Source organism: Anomalospiza imberbis, chromosome Z (assembly GCF_031753505.1).
Source record: "Anomalospiza imberbis isolate Cuckoo-Finch-1a 21T00152 chromosome Z, ASM3175350v1, whole genome shotgun sequence".
In the NCBI taxonomy this organism is placed as follows: domain Eukaryota; kingdom Metazoa; phylum Chordata; class Aves; order Passeriformes; family Viduidae; genus Anomalospiza; species Anomalospiza imberbis.
Window position 1 is genome coordinate 67,602,904 of NC_089721.1, and position 18,055 is coordinate 67,620,958.

The 18,055-nt window shown below is 39.8% G+C and overlaps 1 protein-coding gene across 2 annotated transcripts in view; it reads left to right on the plus strand.

The window, feature by feature from the left end:
• The first annotated feature begins 1,608 nt into the window (after positions 1 to 1,608).
• The window catches only part of DOCK8 (dedicator of cytokinesis 8), an 87,963-nt gene continuing 71,516 nt past the window's right edge, over positions 1,609 to 18,055 (plus strand). The window contains exon 1 of one of the 2 annotated variants that reach the window (XM_068177419.1): positions 1,609 to 1,814. In XM_068177419.1, coding sequence (XP_068033520.1) covers positions 1,762 to 1,814 — 53 coding nt within the window. In that variant the 5' untranslated portion in view covers positions 1,609 to 1,761. The remainder of the gene's footprint in view (positions 1,815 to 18,055) is intronic. The other variant, XM_068177417.1, reaches the window with a different exon arrangement.

Here is an 18,055-nt window from a genome sequence, read left to right on the forward strand (position 1 = left end):
GTAGCAACATCCTATTAATAATAGATTTTAATATTTTCACTCATAAATTTCTCTGAACTATTTCAGATCTTTTTCTGCTGTAGATCCTTGTGGGTTTTTTTCCCAAAAACATACCCATATTTGTTTCAATTTTTGAATTTTTATTTACCTCTGTTTTCTTAAACCTCTTTGGCATTTCTACATTTCCCTAGGGGCCCTTAGCCAGAGGTTAACCTAGAGATTAACATTCATATTTGAGACCATGCATACTTAACAGTACTCTAAAGAATGGTGAATCCTACAGAGAAAAAGATAATTGTTAGTAGAACATTTTAGGCCCTCACTGTTTGACAATCTTCTGTTCCATGCCTCATATCCCACTTTTTTCCTCTAGACTCCCTACAGCTTACTAGGAATGGAGAGATAAGCTATGACTGCCTTCAATGAGTGAATCCTAATGTTGTTGCCATCAAAGCACAGGTTTAATAAAAACAAGACAATCTAAAACTGAACTGCCTCTACTACCTCAAAATTCATCTGTAGAAACCATGTTTGGCTTTTGTTTCCCCTTTCAAATGAAGGGTGAGTTCTCCCTATCTGCAGCAGCAGTGAAATCTACATCAAAGCAGAAAGAAAAATACCAATCAGGAAACATAATTTTATAACACAACCACAAGATACTTAATAAAAATGGCCTTTTAAAAAAGCTGAGCAGTAAGTACTGGTGAATATAACAGCAGTGCCAAGCTTTGTGCCAAGCTGAGCTGGTATCTGGTTTTGTTACCTCTGAGTTTTTCTTACACACACTGTTTAGATGTAAGAGAAACAAAGATCCTGGGTGCACAGGTGTACTGGCAAAATATTGTCCCAGGTAAAGAGCTGACATGTATTTACCTTTCACAACTTGCTGTCCCCACTTGCCCAAACAGCTCCATCTATGCGCTGTTGGGGCCGAAGGAAGGTGCCTGGCTATCTCTGACCCCTGTGGGACAGTGGGCGCGGTTTTGCCCTGCTCGGAGCAGCTCCGCCCGATCCTGCCTTGCCCGGCCCGGCGGCCCTGCCTGCTCCGCCTGGCAGGACGGGCTGGAGCCTCGGCGCCCGGGGCCGGCCCAGCTACGGCAATGGCTAGCGGTGCGCAGCAGTGCCCGCTGCTTCTTCGCCGCCCCCGCAGAGCAACCCTTGATCCCCGGCGGGCGTGCATATGTGTGTGGGTGTGGTGGGGCGGAGGCGGAGGTGTCTGACAATCGCACTGCAGTTCCAAAAGAAAAAGGGTCGTGAGGGATGTGCATGGATTCCCGCAACTATGCGTGTTCAGTTGTACACGGTGCCTTCCATTCCTGTCCGTGCCTAAGCGCTTGCCTTCCCCGCTGCTTCCCTCCAAAATGCCCCCGGAGGGCTCGGGGTTAGCCTCTGTAAAAGAGGGAGGGGAATTCCTACTCTCCCCCAGTGCCTGTGGGCGCCCTGGCCGAGGCGGACGGCTGGTGGAAGCCGCCGGGAAGGCGCAGGACGCCCGGGGCGCCGGGCTGGACGCTGCTGGCGATGGGGAACCCGCGGCAGGGTGAGCAGTCTGCTGTGCACTAGGGCAGATCCCTCCCACTCCGGCCAATTTCAGTGAGGAAGGTAAAATGCGGAAGTTGCCACCCAGAACTGTCAGTGGATCGTCGGGTTTTTAGCCCGGAGCACGCAAATAAGAAAAACAAATAAATGAAATAAAGCCGCCCTTCGTGCGTACAGCCAGTCTCGGTACTCGTCGGCAGCCGACACCCACGGCTGCTCGCCCGTATGGCGACGTTACCTGCTGCAGACAGGAGGGCGTTCGCCCTGAAAATCAACAGGTAAGCGGCTTTCCTTGTACCGGGCAATCACCCCTCGCCAGTCTCAGCCTGGCCAAGACAAGCGGGAGGGCGGCGAGAGCAGGGCGGGACGGCTCCTCCCCCGGAGACCCCCGGGGCGGGGAGCCATCTGACAGCTCCAGATAGCCGGGCTGGCCAGCCTTCGACGGGCGCTGCTCCGCGCCGCCCGCTGCTCCTGCGGGAGTTGCCGACCTGGCTGCACTTCTGCTGTAAGGTTTGCTTTGATGAAGGGTACTCACACGAAGCCGACTGTGGGTCCGTGTCCTCTGGCAGGAAGGAGACGTCCAGTCTCACCCCAAGAGTTCGTTCCCTATCTGTTCTGTTAGAAGAAGTTCCGAGTTCTTTGGAGGGGCTGCTCGCTGGCGATGGGGCAGGGAATTTGGGTTCCCCTTCACAAGAAGTGGCAAAATTACCTGATCCCTCTAAATTAGCACTCCTGGCAAATAAGCAGTTCATGTAGGACATCAATACTGCAATGGCATACATCCCTGGGATTTTTTTTCATTCTTTCATCTATGAAAAGTCCCCCAATGACTGAAAATATATCTACCTCCTACATTCCCTCCCTCAACCAAATATATTAGAGTTCGGCTGTTGGAACAACATACTCTTGAGACTAAACTTGCTGTCTGATAGACTTTGGTGTCTTTTCCCAGAGAAGTCCTGACTCTCAGCTTGTCTGTGCTCTGTGGTGGCAATAAGAAACCAAGACAATTATTTTCATATTGTTCGGTTAAAGGAAAAAACAGGCCTCCTTTTCAATAGTCTTGTCATCTGAGACAAAAACTGTTTCCAGAGTGTTGGTGTAAGTAACAGGTACTTGAGTTTGCTAACACATAAAAGAATAAATAGCATAATGGTAATATAAACTAAGGATAAGTCTCTGTGCCAGAGAGAAAAGTATGCAGAGAAACTCCGCCTCCTAAGCAATTTTTTGGAAGACATGGGGTTTGCAGTCAGGGAGGATAAAATTAGCTCCTCTATGATGTGCCTTTCTCATGGCAGAATATGCATCAGCATACCTTTCTGTATCCTTTGGGAATTTATTTTAAATTTATGGTGGAATATTCACAAGAGTGAGACACCATATTTAGAAGCCATCAGATGAGCAGCTCATGAGAGGAGCAGGCCACAATTCCTGATCATTTGGAGACTTGCTTGAACAGAAATCATAACTAGCCAATGGTTACAGAGTTTATTTTCTTTCTTCCCATTTTTAGGGTCAGCTTTTTGGCGTCTTTTCCTAGCTTTGGTGATGGTCACTCTTCATCTCTATGACTAAAGCCTTACAAAGTAGCAGATTCATAACAATTAGTTCCGCTTCATTTCATGAAGATTCACAGAAGTTTTGTTAGTAAGAACTGTTCTGAAATTAAATTAGCTATATTTTTTTAAATTTTCTCTTTTTCTTTTGAATCAATAGTGAAATAGTATTTTTCATAGCAAGTTAAATGTTGAAATATATTATAAACATATTCTGAATATTATTCCTATTTAAGAGCGTGCCCTTTTATTTTGTGAACATAGATATTCTCTTTTACACTTACACTTTATTCTCTTTTATCAGTATAGTAGATATTTTTTAGAAGGATATTTTGTTTCCCTTTCTTCAAAAGCAGCAGGACATTTTTACATGCCTCCAATGCAGTTTGTACTGCTGACAGAAGAGTGATAGATGTATGCAAGAAGCATTTTTAATGTGGTAGTTTGGGTTTTTTAAAGTAATTTTTAAAATCAGAGGAATAATAGGTTAGTGGGTTTCTTGACTGTACACAAAAGGCTAATTTACAGCTGTAAAATTTTGTTTCTTCTTTTCAGAGTTTGTGACTTCTTCAAAATGCTACTTGTATTGAGCGTGGAACATTACTGACAAGGCAACATTTTCAGGAGTTAGTACATTGACTCTATAATTACTTTGCATTCACTATAAATTTGCACGCTTTTTTGTTCACTCTTTCTTTTGCCAGTGATTTATGTAAGCTATACACTGTTTTTACGAGGACCAGTAGAATTTTAGGTTCTATTCTGCCTAAACTCAGCCACCTCCCTGCTAGTAACATAAGGTGTACCCTAGTGTGTTTGGTGAGCCATGACAGATATCTTATTAACCTATGAAATCTGTTCTGTAAAAAATCAGCAATAACATGATAGAAAATATCTTAGTGGTCTCATTATGTTTTAAATTTAGTGCAAGTTCATGAGCACTCTAGTTGCAGATGTTTCAGGAACAGCTATTACATGACAAGCAACATATTTGTTTAAAGCTAGGTCAAACTTTAAAAACAGGTCTTCAAATGCCTTCAAACTCTTGTATGCAACCTGCCCACATAACCGTGTTTTCCTATCACTTTATTCTTCCTTCCACTCATGTGGTGTCTGTTGCCCCAACCTGTTGCTTCCTGCCTTTTTTAATCCTGCAAAGACTTGCACATATGCTTTTAATGCATGTATGTAAGTGGTTCCTTCTGCATTAATAAGATAGGTTTTATGAATAATGATGTTCATTCCTATGTATAAGTGAAGGAACAAATTTTTAGTGTCTCTCAAGTCAGGCAGCTAGAATTCAGCATGGGACGCAAAAAGCCAGATCATCCTTGCTGAACTTAATTCAAGATAATAATTAGAAGATATTTGGATTGTGCAAAGTAACTGTATCTATTTTCCCATCACAGTATTTATACCCAGGAATCAAGGAAGTTAAAAAATAATTTTGTGAACCACTGAGGAGAAAACAACTCATCATGGCTAGAGATGAGCTTAATTCAAGATAATAATTAGAAGATATTTGGATTGTGCAAAGTAACTGTATCTATTTTCCCATCACAGTATTTATACCCAGGAATCAAGGAAGTTAAAAAATAATTTTGTAAACCACTGAGGAGAAAACAACTCATCATGGCTAGAGATGTGTGCTCTAATATGTACCAGCTGAGCAGTGTAGGTTTGAGAGACCAGAAAAACTGAATTTTAATCAGTTTGTCATGACAGTGTGTTAGGATAAACGCAACATTAGCAGAGAGATATTATATTTTTATTATTTTTGCTTACCTAGTGTAATTTACTGTCTTATCTTTCACATAGGTCTTGCAGTAGTAATTGTTTGTTTTGACTTCAAGTGAAGAAAATTGTGCTTCAAGCACCTAGCTGGGGCACTGGTCACCAATACTCTACATTCAAAGCATTTCAACACACAAATTACAAAACATAAAGTTATCAAGAACAGCAATACAGGTCCCTAACATATCACCTAACTTTTAGTAATTTGTCTCTTGCAATTAAAAACCCTCCCAATAGGCATACTCCTCAACTGCCTCTACAGACAACTGTTTTCTGAATTTCACAAGTATTACATAAGAAATTTTCAACATTCATTTCTGTAATTTCATTTCCTTGTCCCTGAAATTGCCCAGTTGTGCAACCAACTTAGCTTTTCCTATTCTCGTTTTAAGATGTATACTTAAGGATGTGTTTACATGCATAGACTTATATTAAAGAATAACAAATTCACACTATCAATATTAAAGGAAACATCTAAAGATTTCAAAATTTTAAAAGCTTACATTAAAAGTCATACTCATACTCATATGAAATTCTCCAGTTGTATCAGGAATTCCATTTTACTTTTTTTTTTAACCTGAAATGAAACTATCATCTTAAATCATAAATTGTAAAGAGTGTTGGGTCTGAAGATTCACAAGAATTTAGCCTAAATGACAAAGGCTGTTGTGGAAGAGTTAAGCACAGTGCAAAAATTGTCTTCATTTCCTAATACTCTGAAAGTAGATTGCTGTTCATTGCAACCCCTTCATGGGACTGAGACTATCATGTTTTGATTGAATTTCAATAAAACCATTGTTATATGGATGTAGTAAGATGTTAACTACTTAAAAGCATTGACCAGACTTCACTGTATACACTAAGCTATTTATTTTCATTACTTTTTCTTTTCAAACTCTAAATATATAAAAGAATCTCCAGAGAGGACCTCAGTCTCTTGTATGTACAATAAGTTTATGTAGTAAATATAAAAATCTACATACATGTGTGAAATGGTAATGGTTTTGTACTTGGTACACAGAATATTAAATGCAACAGATTAAAGAGAAAAAGTAAGATCAACATGTTTCATATGTTAGGTATAGCAATGTAAGGAGGCAGACTCCACAATTTCTTTGAGCAGCCTGTGCCAGGGCTCAGTCACCCGCATGGGAAAAAGATGTTTCACATGGAATCTCCCAAGTTTCAGGGCAAGCCCATTGCCCCTGGTGCTGTCACTGATAACCACTGAGAAAAGCCTGTCTCTGTCTTCTTTACTCTCTCCCTTTAGATATTTGTATAAATTGATAAGATCCCCCCAAGCCTTCCTTTCTCTGAACAGTCCCAGCTGTCTCAGTCTTTCCCCTCTGGAGAGACACTCTGGTGTCTTTGTCACCTTAGTCACCCTTGGCAAGTGTCTCTCCAGTATATCCGTGTCTCTCTTGTACTGAGGAGCCCAGTCTTGTGTAGAGAACTTAGGTATGTCTCACCAGCATCGAGCAGAGGGCAAGGATCAGCTCCTTCAACCCACCGGCAATACTCTGCCCAGCACACCCTGGTGTAACATCTGGCTTTTTTGCAACCAGGGCATATTGCTGGCTCATGTTCAACTTTGTGGAAGTCTCAGTCTCCTAGAACCAATGTAGTCGTGGTCCTCTAGGACCTCTGATGCTTTCCTGCAAAGCTGTTTTCCAGCTAAGTGCCTTCCAGCATATATAGGTGCATGAAGACAATCCAGGTGCAGGGCTTTGCACTTTTTGAACTATACAAGGTTTCCATCAGTGCATTTCTCGAGCCCATTGAGTTCCCTCTGAATGGCAGCATGACCCTCTTGTGCATCAAGAAGGTAATGCTGCACTGTCCTGCCACTTCTATGTCATCAGTAAACTTGCTGAGGGTACACTCTGCCCTGTCCTCCATATTATTAATGAAGGTGTTAATCAGGATTGGATTGAGTATTGACCACTGAGTTTTACTGCTAGTTTATACCGTCCACCTAGACCTCTTGCCACTGATCATCATGAACTGTTCAGGAAGTTTTCAGTCCAACTCGCTGTCTTTTCATCCAACTTATACTTCACCAGCTTTAGACATTATTCTTTTAGACATATGAAGAACCCCATCTCTTTACTCCAAGCTGTTTTTTCCGTTTGTGGCATCATTGTCTTGGTGTCTTCTGGATTTGTATTCAGCATAAAGAATAGATTGTACATGGCTCTAAAGCAGGTGAAGAGAGGGGAAAGAAGACAGGGTGCTCTGCAACTGCATATACTACTCATAAAGACCAGTCCTCACTGCAGCTTCTGCACACAGATGCTTTACCTTCCACCTTCCCACTGCTTGAAATCAAGGCAGTATGAGGGAGCAGAAAAGATAAAAAGGACTCAATACCATGGTTTCATCTCTGTTCTATCAGTTACAAGTGCTCACAGCATGTGAATAACTAAATAGTTATTAAAAGCCTCAGATGGCTCTTCCTCTAGGCATATTCTGTGTGCCATATTCTGGGACATTTTTACAAGTACTCCTCCACTATAAGGGAGAGACGTAAACTAGCAAAAGTGGATTGTAAATCAATTATGGGAGTAAACTGAAGAAAAAAGCAGCGTCATAGGTCTAGATTGTGCCATAGGGTAATAATTTATATTTTTGTTTAAATTTCCTGTAAGCATCTCCTCATTTTTTAAAGGTAAGATTATTCAGGATGATGCCCTTACTACATTTGGTATCATAGTGTCAATCACAAAGACTAAAAGCCCTTTCCTCTGCCATTCTCTGCAAAAATTACAACATTTAATGCCTAAAATATATGTAACTTTTAGGAAATGGAGAAGAAATGGCAAGAGAATGTCCTCATAACTACTTTTCAGAGAGTAGTGGTGCCTTTGGTTATTCACAGTGACTTACTTTTGGTTTTTATTGATTACCCTTTCTGGAGTCATCTGCCTGCCATACAATGAAGGTGATAGTAGCCACTTAAGTAGGAGGTTGATGACAAACACAGGCCCACCCAGCCATATCGCTGTGAAAAATTACAAGTGCAGGAAAGATAGGCTCCATAATACAAGGGTACACTTTATCAACTGGTAGGCAGCTGTAGAAACTGTGTATTTAGAGAACAGTTGGTCATGCAAGCAGAATACTGTTGTTACAGTTGAGACAGATGTTATTGACAGCTAGGAAGCTCTCTAACTGCAGACTTGATACTCAAATAGGGTTTAAAATATGGCCATCTATTTTCTGTTACAGTTGCTTACGCATAGTATTATACAGCACTTACATATGTGCAATCATTGAACTCAGGTGTAATAATCCCTGTTACAGCATTAGAGAAATGGGATTTTTGCTTTTTCTCTGGGAGATGACTGCTGAGCTTGAAACAGGCTTTAAGCTCTGAGCAGAAAAGCTTAGGAAAGCATTTTAACATTCTTTTTTAAGATCTTATGTCCCTCAAGACTTCAGACATATATGTGCATGGTGAAGCCTGGCATGCAATTTATGATGAAGTTCTTTCTTTCTTTTTTTTTTTTTTGTATATAGTCAAAGAAATCCTAAGCTTACCAAAGGAAAATGTAGATGCAAATAAGAAACATTTTTGCATCCACCAAGTCCTGAGTATGAATATTTCTTATTTATTGTTCCAAACAGTTCTCATTTTCAAACATGAAGTGAAAACCAGCAAGAAAGGAATATTTTATACCTTCTACCATTTTCAGGTTTTATAGTCATTAAAAATTACAGTTAATGAACACAAGTCTATATGGTTGTCCTTTTTTCTTATTCTGACTTGACTATTTTTTAAAATTGATTTGAGGAACCCATACCAGACTTTACCGTTGTCTGTAGCAGTAGGAAAAAGGGTAGTCTGAATGAATAATTAGTGTAACACAATTACACTAAAAGTATGCCATCGTAAATGCAATTACAGAATAATAGGCCAAGGCTTAACCAGCTCTTGGACCAAGTTCACACAAAAAGTCCCTATGAGTTCCTCATGAGTTTTGTAGAATTATACTTGCACATGATGAATAACAGTTCTCTGAGCCTAGGTAATAATGGATATCTTTTATAAGGGAGTCAGCACACCTAGACTCAATATTGGTATTTTTCCCTAAAGTCAAGCAAACTGAGTTAGATAAAAGAATATATTATTTCAGTTGTTACATGATCTGAGCCTTACAAAGATAATAGTATCAAGTCCTCATATTTAGAACACTGAGCAAAATGTAACATTTCTCCAGCTTGAAATTTTCCAGATATTTCAGTTTGTAACTTATGATATAAAATGTCTTGCATAATCCACATGTGTTTGTAACAGTGTATAATAATGAAATTTGTACATGTAAAGAAAACCAGAGATACAAAAATATATTATTTTTAACAACAGCTTTTAATATTTGCCAAATTCTGTGAACACTTTAAGAGTGTGAGCAAAAGACCCAGCTTTCAAATGTATCTTAGATACGACTTTGGCTCCTGCTGAAGTTGAATCAAAATTCCCTGTTCTAGAAATAGCAGTACCCCTTCATGTGCTTGAAAGTGGGCCAGTTTTTTTTTTTTTAGGCATTTTTGTAAATGATCCTACTTTTTCTAGTTCAACTTAGCTCTAAAGAAAAAAATGTTGCCCTAAGAAGTGACTGGGAAAAAAACTCTCATGTTTTTTCCATATCAGAAAAGTCACACTGAAGCTCCACAAATCTGTGTTCTTAGTAAATGAGGGGCCAAAATATTAACACAAATTATTTTTCCAGTTCTGTTCCATTTGCCTTATTTCCTCCTCTGGCCTTTCCTGTACTCAGTATTAAAGACCCTTTTATTAATATGGTGAATTTATTTGAAACTGACAGCAATATTTTTTGCTGGTTGATAAAAATACAGATTTTGACCTTGATAAAGAAAATAAAATAACCCTATAGGAGCAAAAAGAAAAATGTCCCTTGAATAACATGTACATAGTCTTTATTTTAATATTATTTATTATTGCTGTTAATGTCTGAATTCTTCCACTTAGTGTCAATAATTGTTTCTTAGTAAAAAAGTGAAAACAATGCACAAGTACCATTAAAGTTGGTACAGGATTTACAAAATTGTCAGTATTAGTAGCATTTTCTTAGTGAAGCCTTTTGGATACTCAGATAATACACATTAGCTGGAATATAAGTCTTTGCACTTATTTCATAATCACTTTGTTAAGAATTGCAGGAACAGTGCAGACAAAACAAAAATCTAGAAGAGCAAACTAACATTATTCTATTACTTTCAAATCACAGTATAAGGAGAGGGTGGCACATGCAATCATTACTGGCCTTGAAATTACCATTATGATTTTTATTGTAAAGAATGTAAGCTTTTGAAAGATTTTAAAATAGTTTAGGAAAAAAAAAAAAGAAATAAAAAAAGCTATGCCATAACTACAGTTTTGCAATGGAATATAGACCTGTGTGTCTCCTGGAGGCTGTTGGGGCATATTTGTTAAAAAGTATTTCTTCAGACATCTCAATTAACAGAAAATAATAAGGCACCAATGTGAGCTTTAGTGCTTTTCAAGCAGAGAGGCTTCTGAGCCAAACACAGAAAATTGTCCTTAGATAAACTGAGGTTAATCCATTCAGAATGAAATCTCTGTGTACATATTGCAGTGTGCTGGTGGATATTAAGTCAATGGAGACAACAAAAGAATTCTGGTGTTTACACACATATTTATCTTTTGTTAGCATCAGTAATTAGCATCAATGAGATATTAATTACAAATTTTCTATTGCATATATAAACTATCACAACCAGTCTATGTCTATAATAGGATGGCAGACAACATTGACGCTTTCTGCTTTCCAGGAGGTACCACTAAACTATCACACCTAAAACTACTTTCATTGCAAGACCCAGCAGTCAACAATGTATGCACATTGTCTTCTCAAATGTTATTTCATAGCTATTCCTATTATCCATGCAGTGATTAACAGCAAAACAGAAAGGCAGAGAAAAATCTTCTCTGAATAAATATCATACATGACCTGGGAAAGAAATAAAAATTGAGCTCTTGCCCATTTTACTTTGTAACAAGCTGACAGCATAATTAAGTCAATAGTTTCCTCTTCTAGATTTTTTTCTTTCTTCCCACACCATCCCTTGTAAGAAAATTGTTGTTAAATTTCAACCATCTTGAATAGGATCTTTATTGCTTTAGCTGATATAGAGTCTTAATGTGGTAGACCCCAAAGTGGGTGTATGCCAGAGGGTGTACAGCCTACCTGAGCCAACAAGGAAGCAGCAACAGTTCAGATCGACCACTGCCGTAAACAGTAACTAACACAGTGGAGCTCTGATGCCTTAAGGACTAATTAGAAACTTAGAAGAAAAACAGGCAGTGCCACTGGCAGTAAGAACAGGAGATCTAAGTGAGATTCCCATATTTGCTAGTTAAAGATCTGGATCATTGCCCAAAACTTTGTGTGTGTTTGCGTGTGGGAGTGAAAGAGAGCGGTAGGTAATTGTTATATTTTTCTCTTCTAGAGCTTTTTAGTTGCTCGTTTTCAGTTGTAACTAGAGAAGTTTCATCTTAGGCTCAGAAAAGAACAAAAGCTGGTCATGAATTTTCTTTGTCAGTGTCAGATGAAAGGGATTACTCTTCAGGGTATCTAAGACTGAATATTTTACCTGTTCAGTAAAAGTTTTCACTTTTTTTTTTTTACGATTCTGCCAACTGTATACATTTTAGTATGAATGTGTCTGTCTTTAGGGATAGTTCTTGTACTTTCTATTTATTTATTTATTTTCATATTTCCTTTCTGTCTAATTGCGTATGCAGATTTTGCAGAAGACAACTTCAGTCTTCTGGAAGGGGTTGTGAGGTTGTTAAGGATTACCCTTTCTGCCTCCCCTGTAATAGTAAGTAACTTTGGGGAACTTCATCCAGTAGGCATGTGAAGTGTGCTTTTAAAATCAGATCTTTTCTTATGAAGTTTCTGATTTTCAGGTAATTGGTGATCTTTAACACTGTTCTCTTTCACTTTTATTTTTAAATTGTTTTTCTCTGTTTAAATTTTCATATTATATGCATACTAAAAAAATGCCCATTGTGCCTGCTTTAAATTACATATTTCAAAGACATACATCATTGAAATATGGCATGCAGAATTTACAGTGAAACTGCAAAACCTGCTTTATGCATTAGAAGCATTCATATAATTTTAATTATAGAACTAGCAATGTTCGGCCATAAATGTCACATATGTTAGAGGAAGAAAATAAATGGCTGTTTTATCTTCCTTTCCTGATACCTCATCTGGGCCCAACTAATAACCCAAATCTCCAAGCTTACAATCCTTCAGTGAGCTCTGTCCTGAGAAACATTCCAGAATTTGACCTCCAAGATTAATTTAATTTTAAGAACCTCCAGGTGTAGTCTGTAACTTTGGTTACACTGTTAATGTATTATGCAAACTGAATGCTTTGCATAGGAGAGTACTTGTGAAATACAGACTATGTCTCAGCTGTTTGCTAGCAATTGCTGGAGGTTTATATCTACCTGTGGGACAGACACTGGTGAAATTGAGATTGAGAAGCACCAATTTGGGGTTTGGGTTTTGTTTTGGCTACCCTTCAGTCCTGTCTGTGCCGATCAGGAAGTTTGATGAATTCCAGCTTTTTCAAGAATTGCACCAGATTGTATGATTGTATGCCATCATCATTCAGGGCCCAAGACATCACAGAGTGGAAGAAATACTTCCAATTTATGTTCTTTTGTTCTGACTCTGTGGTTCAGCCAAGGACCTAAAATCCAGAAAATCCTTAGTGTGCTGTCATCTGCCATCTTTGTACACGTTTATGCTATCTTTCTACATTCATGTTGACAAACTGAATTTAGCAGTGACCTTTGTGGAAAAGTCTTCACCTTTTTTTTTCAGCCATTAACACTGCTGTGTCCCACTGGTCTTTGAATGGGTTGCAGTTGCCCAGATGCCATTTTCCAGGTAGTTCAGGGACATCACAAATGGGCTCTTCACACTAGGCAATCATGAGATGGCTGCTTAGAATCACAGAATGGTTTGGGCCAGCAAGTACCTTAAAGGTCATCCAGATCTAACTGTCCCCTTTATGGGCACGGACACCTTTCAATAGGCAAGGTTGCTCAAAGCCCCATCCAACGTGTCCTTGAACACTTCCAAGGTCAGGGCATCCACAAATTCTTTGGGTGATGTGTTCCAGTACCTCACCATGCCCTATGTAAAGAATTTCTGCCTAAGATCTAATCTAAATCTCTCCTCTGTAAGTTTACAACCATTGCCCCTTTGTCATATCACTATTTGCCTGTAGAAAAAGTCACACTCCCTCTTTTTGACATGTTCCATTTAGGTAGTAAAAGACTGTGAATGAGGCCTCCCCAGAGACTTCTCCAGGCTGAATAACTGCAGGTCTCCCAGCCTTTGCAGAAGAGATCCTGCAGATCCTCATGACTCTCCTTTGGACCTGCTGCAACAGGTCCATATTTATTGTGTCCTAAGGACAACAGACCTGGACTCAGTACCCCAGGCAGGTTGCAGAAGAGCAGAGTTCTTTGCATGCAGCCCAGGATGCAGTTGACTTTTTATGCTGTGTGCACACACTGCTGGGTCACTTCCAGCTTTTCACCCAGGAGAGCCCCCAGGCCCTTCTCCACAGAGCTGCTCTCAATGAGTTCTTCCCCCAGTATGTACTCATATCTGGGACTGCCCTGGCCCAGGGACAGCACTTTACACTTGGACTTGTTGAACCTTCAGAGATTCCCATGGGCCTACTGCTTAAGTTTGTCCAGGTTCCTCTGGATGGCATCCCTTCCTTCTGTTGTGTTACCTGTACTGCTCAGCTTTGTGTCATCTGCAAATATGCTGAGGGTGCACTCGATGTCACTGTTAATGTCTCTGGCGAAGATACGGAAGACCACCAGTGCCCAGATAGAGCCCTGAGGAACACCACTCCTCACCAGCCTCCACCTGGATTGTTCACAAGAGCCATTGACAACAACTCACTGGCTGTGTTCATCCAGCAAATTCCTTATTCACTAAATACTAAATCCATCATAGCCATGCCTCTCCAATTTGGAGATAAGCTGTCACGTGGGATAATGTCACAATGTCACCTAGCTACACGACATCACTAAGTCTTTTGTTATTGACCTTTGCAGACACTCCCTCATACAGGGCCACCAGGCTGGTCAGGCAAAATTTGTCCTTAGTAAAGCCATAAAGCTGCCTTGGATCACCTCCATGTGCCTTAACACTGCTTCCATGAGGATCTGCCCATGATTTCCCAGGCACAGAGGTGAGGTTCACCAGTCTGTAGTTGCCTCTGTGTTCCTTCTTTCTCCCCTTTTTAAAAATGAGAACAATGTTTTCCTTTTTTCAGTCAACCAGGATTTTACCTGACCACCAGGACTTTTCAAATATAATAGAGAATGGCTTGGCCACAACACCAGCTAGCTTCCTCAGGCCACTTTTAGTGTCCTGCTGCTGTAGCAGTGGGAACTTTCTTCCAAATACTTTACTAGAGCTTTCTTGTTTCAATTTAAGCACATTACTTATTCTTCTTCCCTCTAGGGACATGAACTGTTCACCATTTTCTTTACTTTTTGCTATCTTCTACATAGTCAAGGACAACTGCTGTCTCCTGTCAGTCTCCCTTTTTGTGACACAACTGATTTTTTCAGTCTTTCCTCCTGGGTCATCCTTGCCAAAATTTTTAGCCTTCTGACTGCTCTCTTTTGAAGCCTTTTAAAACTGATTGCATCTTACTCTGTGTTGTTATAAGTGTGTTCATCAGCCCGAGTATGTCTCATTGACTTCTATTAGCAGAAATAGCATCAGTTTCTCCTCACTGTGGTAGTTGCATTGGTAAGTGTCCCAGTATACTCTCTCAGTGTTTCTTCTGTGATGTGGCTAATTTTTTTTTTTGACAGTTAATTTACTTTTTGTATTTCTGCAGTTGGCTTTTTTCTTCCTATGTTTAGAGGTTTACATTCATTTTTATTGACTCCAGCTGTGCTGATTTCAGACTGTTTCTAAAATACTCACAATTCCACCTGGGTTGATGTGATCCCCAGATTTTAGTCCTATGTTACCTATATGATCATCCATGTTGTAAAATAAAGTATGGACTGGAATTAGATTGAGGAAAAATTAAATTGCTTCTCATTGTAAAATTTTCTTGCAATTGTCTTTTGAACCAATGATGACTATGGCTTGAATATGTTTTATTAGCCAGCTGTGAGCTCTTTCGGAACCAGCTGTGATGATTCAATCCAGCCACTCTCTCTGTTTATAGGAATGTCATGAGGGACAGTATCAAGACCCTCACTGAGCCAGTTAAACTGTCACAGAAGAGCATTAGATTGGTTTTATGTGACTGCCCTTAGATAAATGCATATTGTCTGTTCATCATCTCCTAATAATTGCCAATAATATACCAATAATTGTGAAACTTTTTTTACCAGAATTTACTGCAGTCCATATTTTCTATTTGCCCACCATACACTTCATCATCAGACTATTAATAAACAGGCATGTCTAATGTGATATACATTTTAAAGTTAAGTCCAATTTTGTGGTCCCCTTGCTTCAACTGAATGGAAACCACAGAACTTTTTCTCATACTTTTCAGTGACTGCTTTGCATTTATCCTTAACCACTAGCCTTCTTTCCTTCTTTTTTAACACATAGACAGACCATTGTTGCTGTCAAGTATGACTGTAAAGCTCTCCTCAGAATCAGACAGGCCTTTTGTACAGACAAGGAGGGCAAAAGTATAGCCAGGCATAGATGGACTGCAGCCTCCATGAAAGCTAAGACATGACATGCACTAAATGACTGTGAACTACCATTTTCCTGAGGGTACACCAATAGTGCCCAAGGCAGCTCTTTGATCAGGAAACAGGCATGTCACAGACAACAGTCATTCTAGTATAATCAAAGAGCCATCTAGTAGGACCTCTGTTTCCACAGTTCCACAAGTTTTCAAAAGTTTCCATGCAGATCCCTGACTGTTACACCCACCTTTCATCCATTTTGGTGTGATTAACTTGTGCTTTTGGTTCTTTTAGCAACTGGGACTTTCCTTTATCTAATCCTAGCAAATCTAGGCAATAATTTCTGAGTTGGTTCAAACCAATTTTGCTGAATTCTCTTATTCTTACTGTACTTTCTTCCTTTAGTCATTGCAAAACTGTGAAGTCAGTCAAATGAACTATTCTTATCTGAAAGTCATCATTAGAGATTACAAGGTTTGTCATCTATTGGACTGATTTAGTTTGCAAGTTCTTTCTACTGGTGAGACACTGGAACTAAATGATGACAGTGTTCTTGAGAACTGTATTTGCTCTCAATTAGCTACATTTGCCCAGGCTTTTACCAGACAGCAAATTTGGCCCTTCATACATATGTGTGCTTCCTCTTGTACTGAAAATTCATGTGATTTCCTCTTTGAAGCATCTGATAACCCCATATTAGATGTAATTTAAAGATGTCTTATATCATTGTTTACAGCAGCAACTTCTGCTGTAGACTGCAACAGTCTACCTCTGCTGCTACCTCTACTATTTCCATCAGTAATAGATGTTTTGGCATAGGGTAGAAACTGCCTCAGTTTGCAGTAAAATAATAATTTTGAATAATTTGAGTTTTGTACATGCATTCATTATCAGAGATTATTTGTAGTGGGAAAATGAGTAACAATAACCCTGATATACAAGAAGGTTTTCTTTCTAAAATATGTCAAAGATAATCTACGGAATGCACAGACTTTGAATCTTTCCCTACATGGCTTCTTGCTTATGTAATCAATGAATAACCTTTAAAAGGTCTTGGTTTTGAGTTTTGGAATACCACTGATGAGTAGGAAATCCTCTTCCAAATGGATCTCTTTACTTTCTCTATAATTCTGGCTTTTTTCTGTATCGCAGCCTGCGGCCCCGGGGGTCCGTCTGCCCCTCCGGGCAGCTGCCGCCACAGGTGTCCCAGATAGCGCTGTGCGGATGAGGCACAACCTCTCTGGGTCCCTCGGGCTAGCTCCCAGCCGCAAGCAACCTAAGCGAGCACTATTGAGTGATTCCAGCTCTGTGAGTTCAGCTCTTAGTGATTGCAGCTCTGTGCTCGCAAAGGTGCCCCGGCAGACGCAGGGATTGAGAGAGGAGAAGCCTGTGTAGAGTTCCGCAGCGGTGTCTTTATTATCAGGGTCCTGCGAAGGGTTCCAGTGACAGCTCTTCCACTGAACTGGGCAGAGATGGGGGTTTATGTAGGCTGCTGGGGTGTTGGAAATTGTCCAATGGCCAGGGTTGAGGAGAATACGACCTATAGCCTTACAGAGAGATAACAAGGGTCTGAGGATGGAAGAGGAGCTACTTTGGTCCACTCATCGTGACTCTGCATTTCTTGTCTTAGGTGGGTAACCGCCAGGGAGGCCTTGCAGGGCCTCTGCCTGCTACAGTTCTGTCTACAATTGCAGTTGACTTCAAATGGCAGCAGCATTACACTCACGTCTGTGAGTGTCTTTTGACCTAAAAACATCTCATTTATGCAATTTTTATTTTCTAAATCAGGCCTAATACCTCTAATACTTTGAATACCTTCTGTCAGGTGCCTGTTGCTTCACATGAACAGAAATGTATTAAGTGAAATTCAGGGTTTCGTCATGCTCAAAAAAGCTGTAATAATTGTCACAGAATACGTACAGTCATCATAGGAATCAAGAGGCCACAAAGGAGAAAAAGTACAGTCAAAACTGTCCTGTGGTGTCTGGTAATTCTAAAATGGCTATTAATGCTTGCTGAAGTTGAAAGAATCTCATGTGGAAGGGAGTGTCTTCTTACCTCTGTGTTTTACTTTTCCCCATTTGACTGCCATGGTGGGCTGCAAGCTATTATTTTTGCTTGGAATCTGCTTAACTGCATCTTGTTTTAAAAGTCTTGTCCTGCACCCTTATGGTGAAATATAGTGTAGGTGTTTTTTTACATTTCATGGCTGATTATTCTTAAACTGATTATTCTAAATTATATTAAATACTAATTGATTAGTTTCCATGAAAAATCACCATGCTACTCTGCTGTCTTTTCAGACTGTACATTACCACCCTGGGATTTCTGAAGAATTCAGTCCTGGGGTCTCTCTACTTCAGTTACTTAGGACTTAAGAAGTTTTTTCCTCAAATGTTTAGCTGAT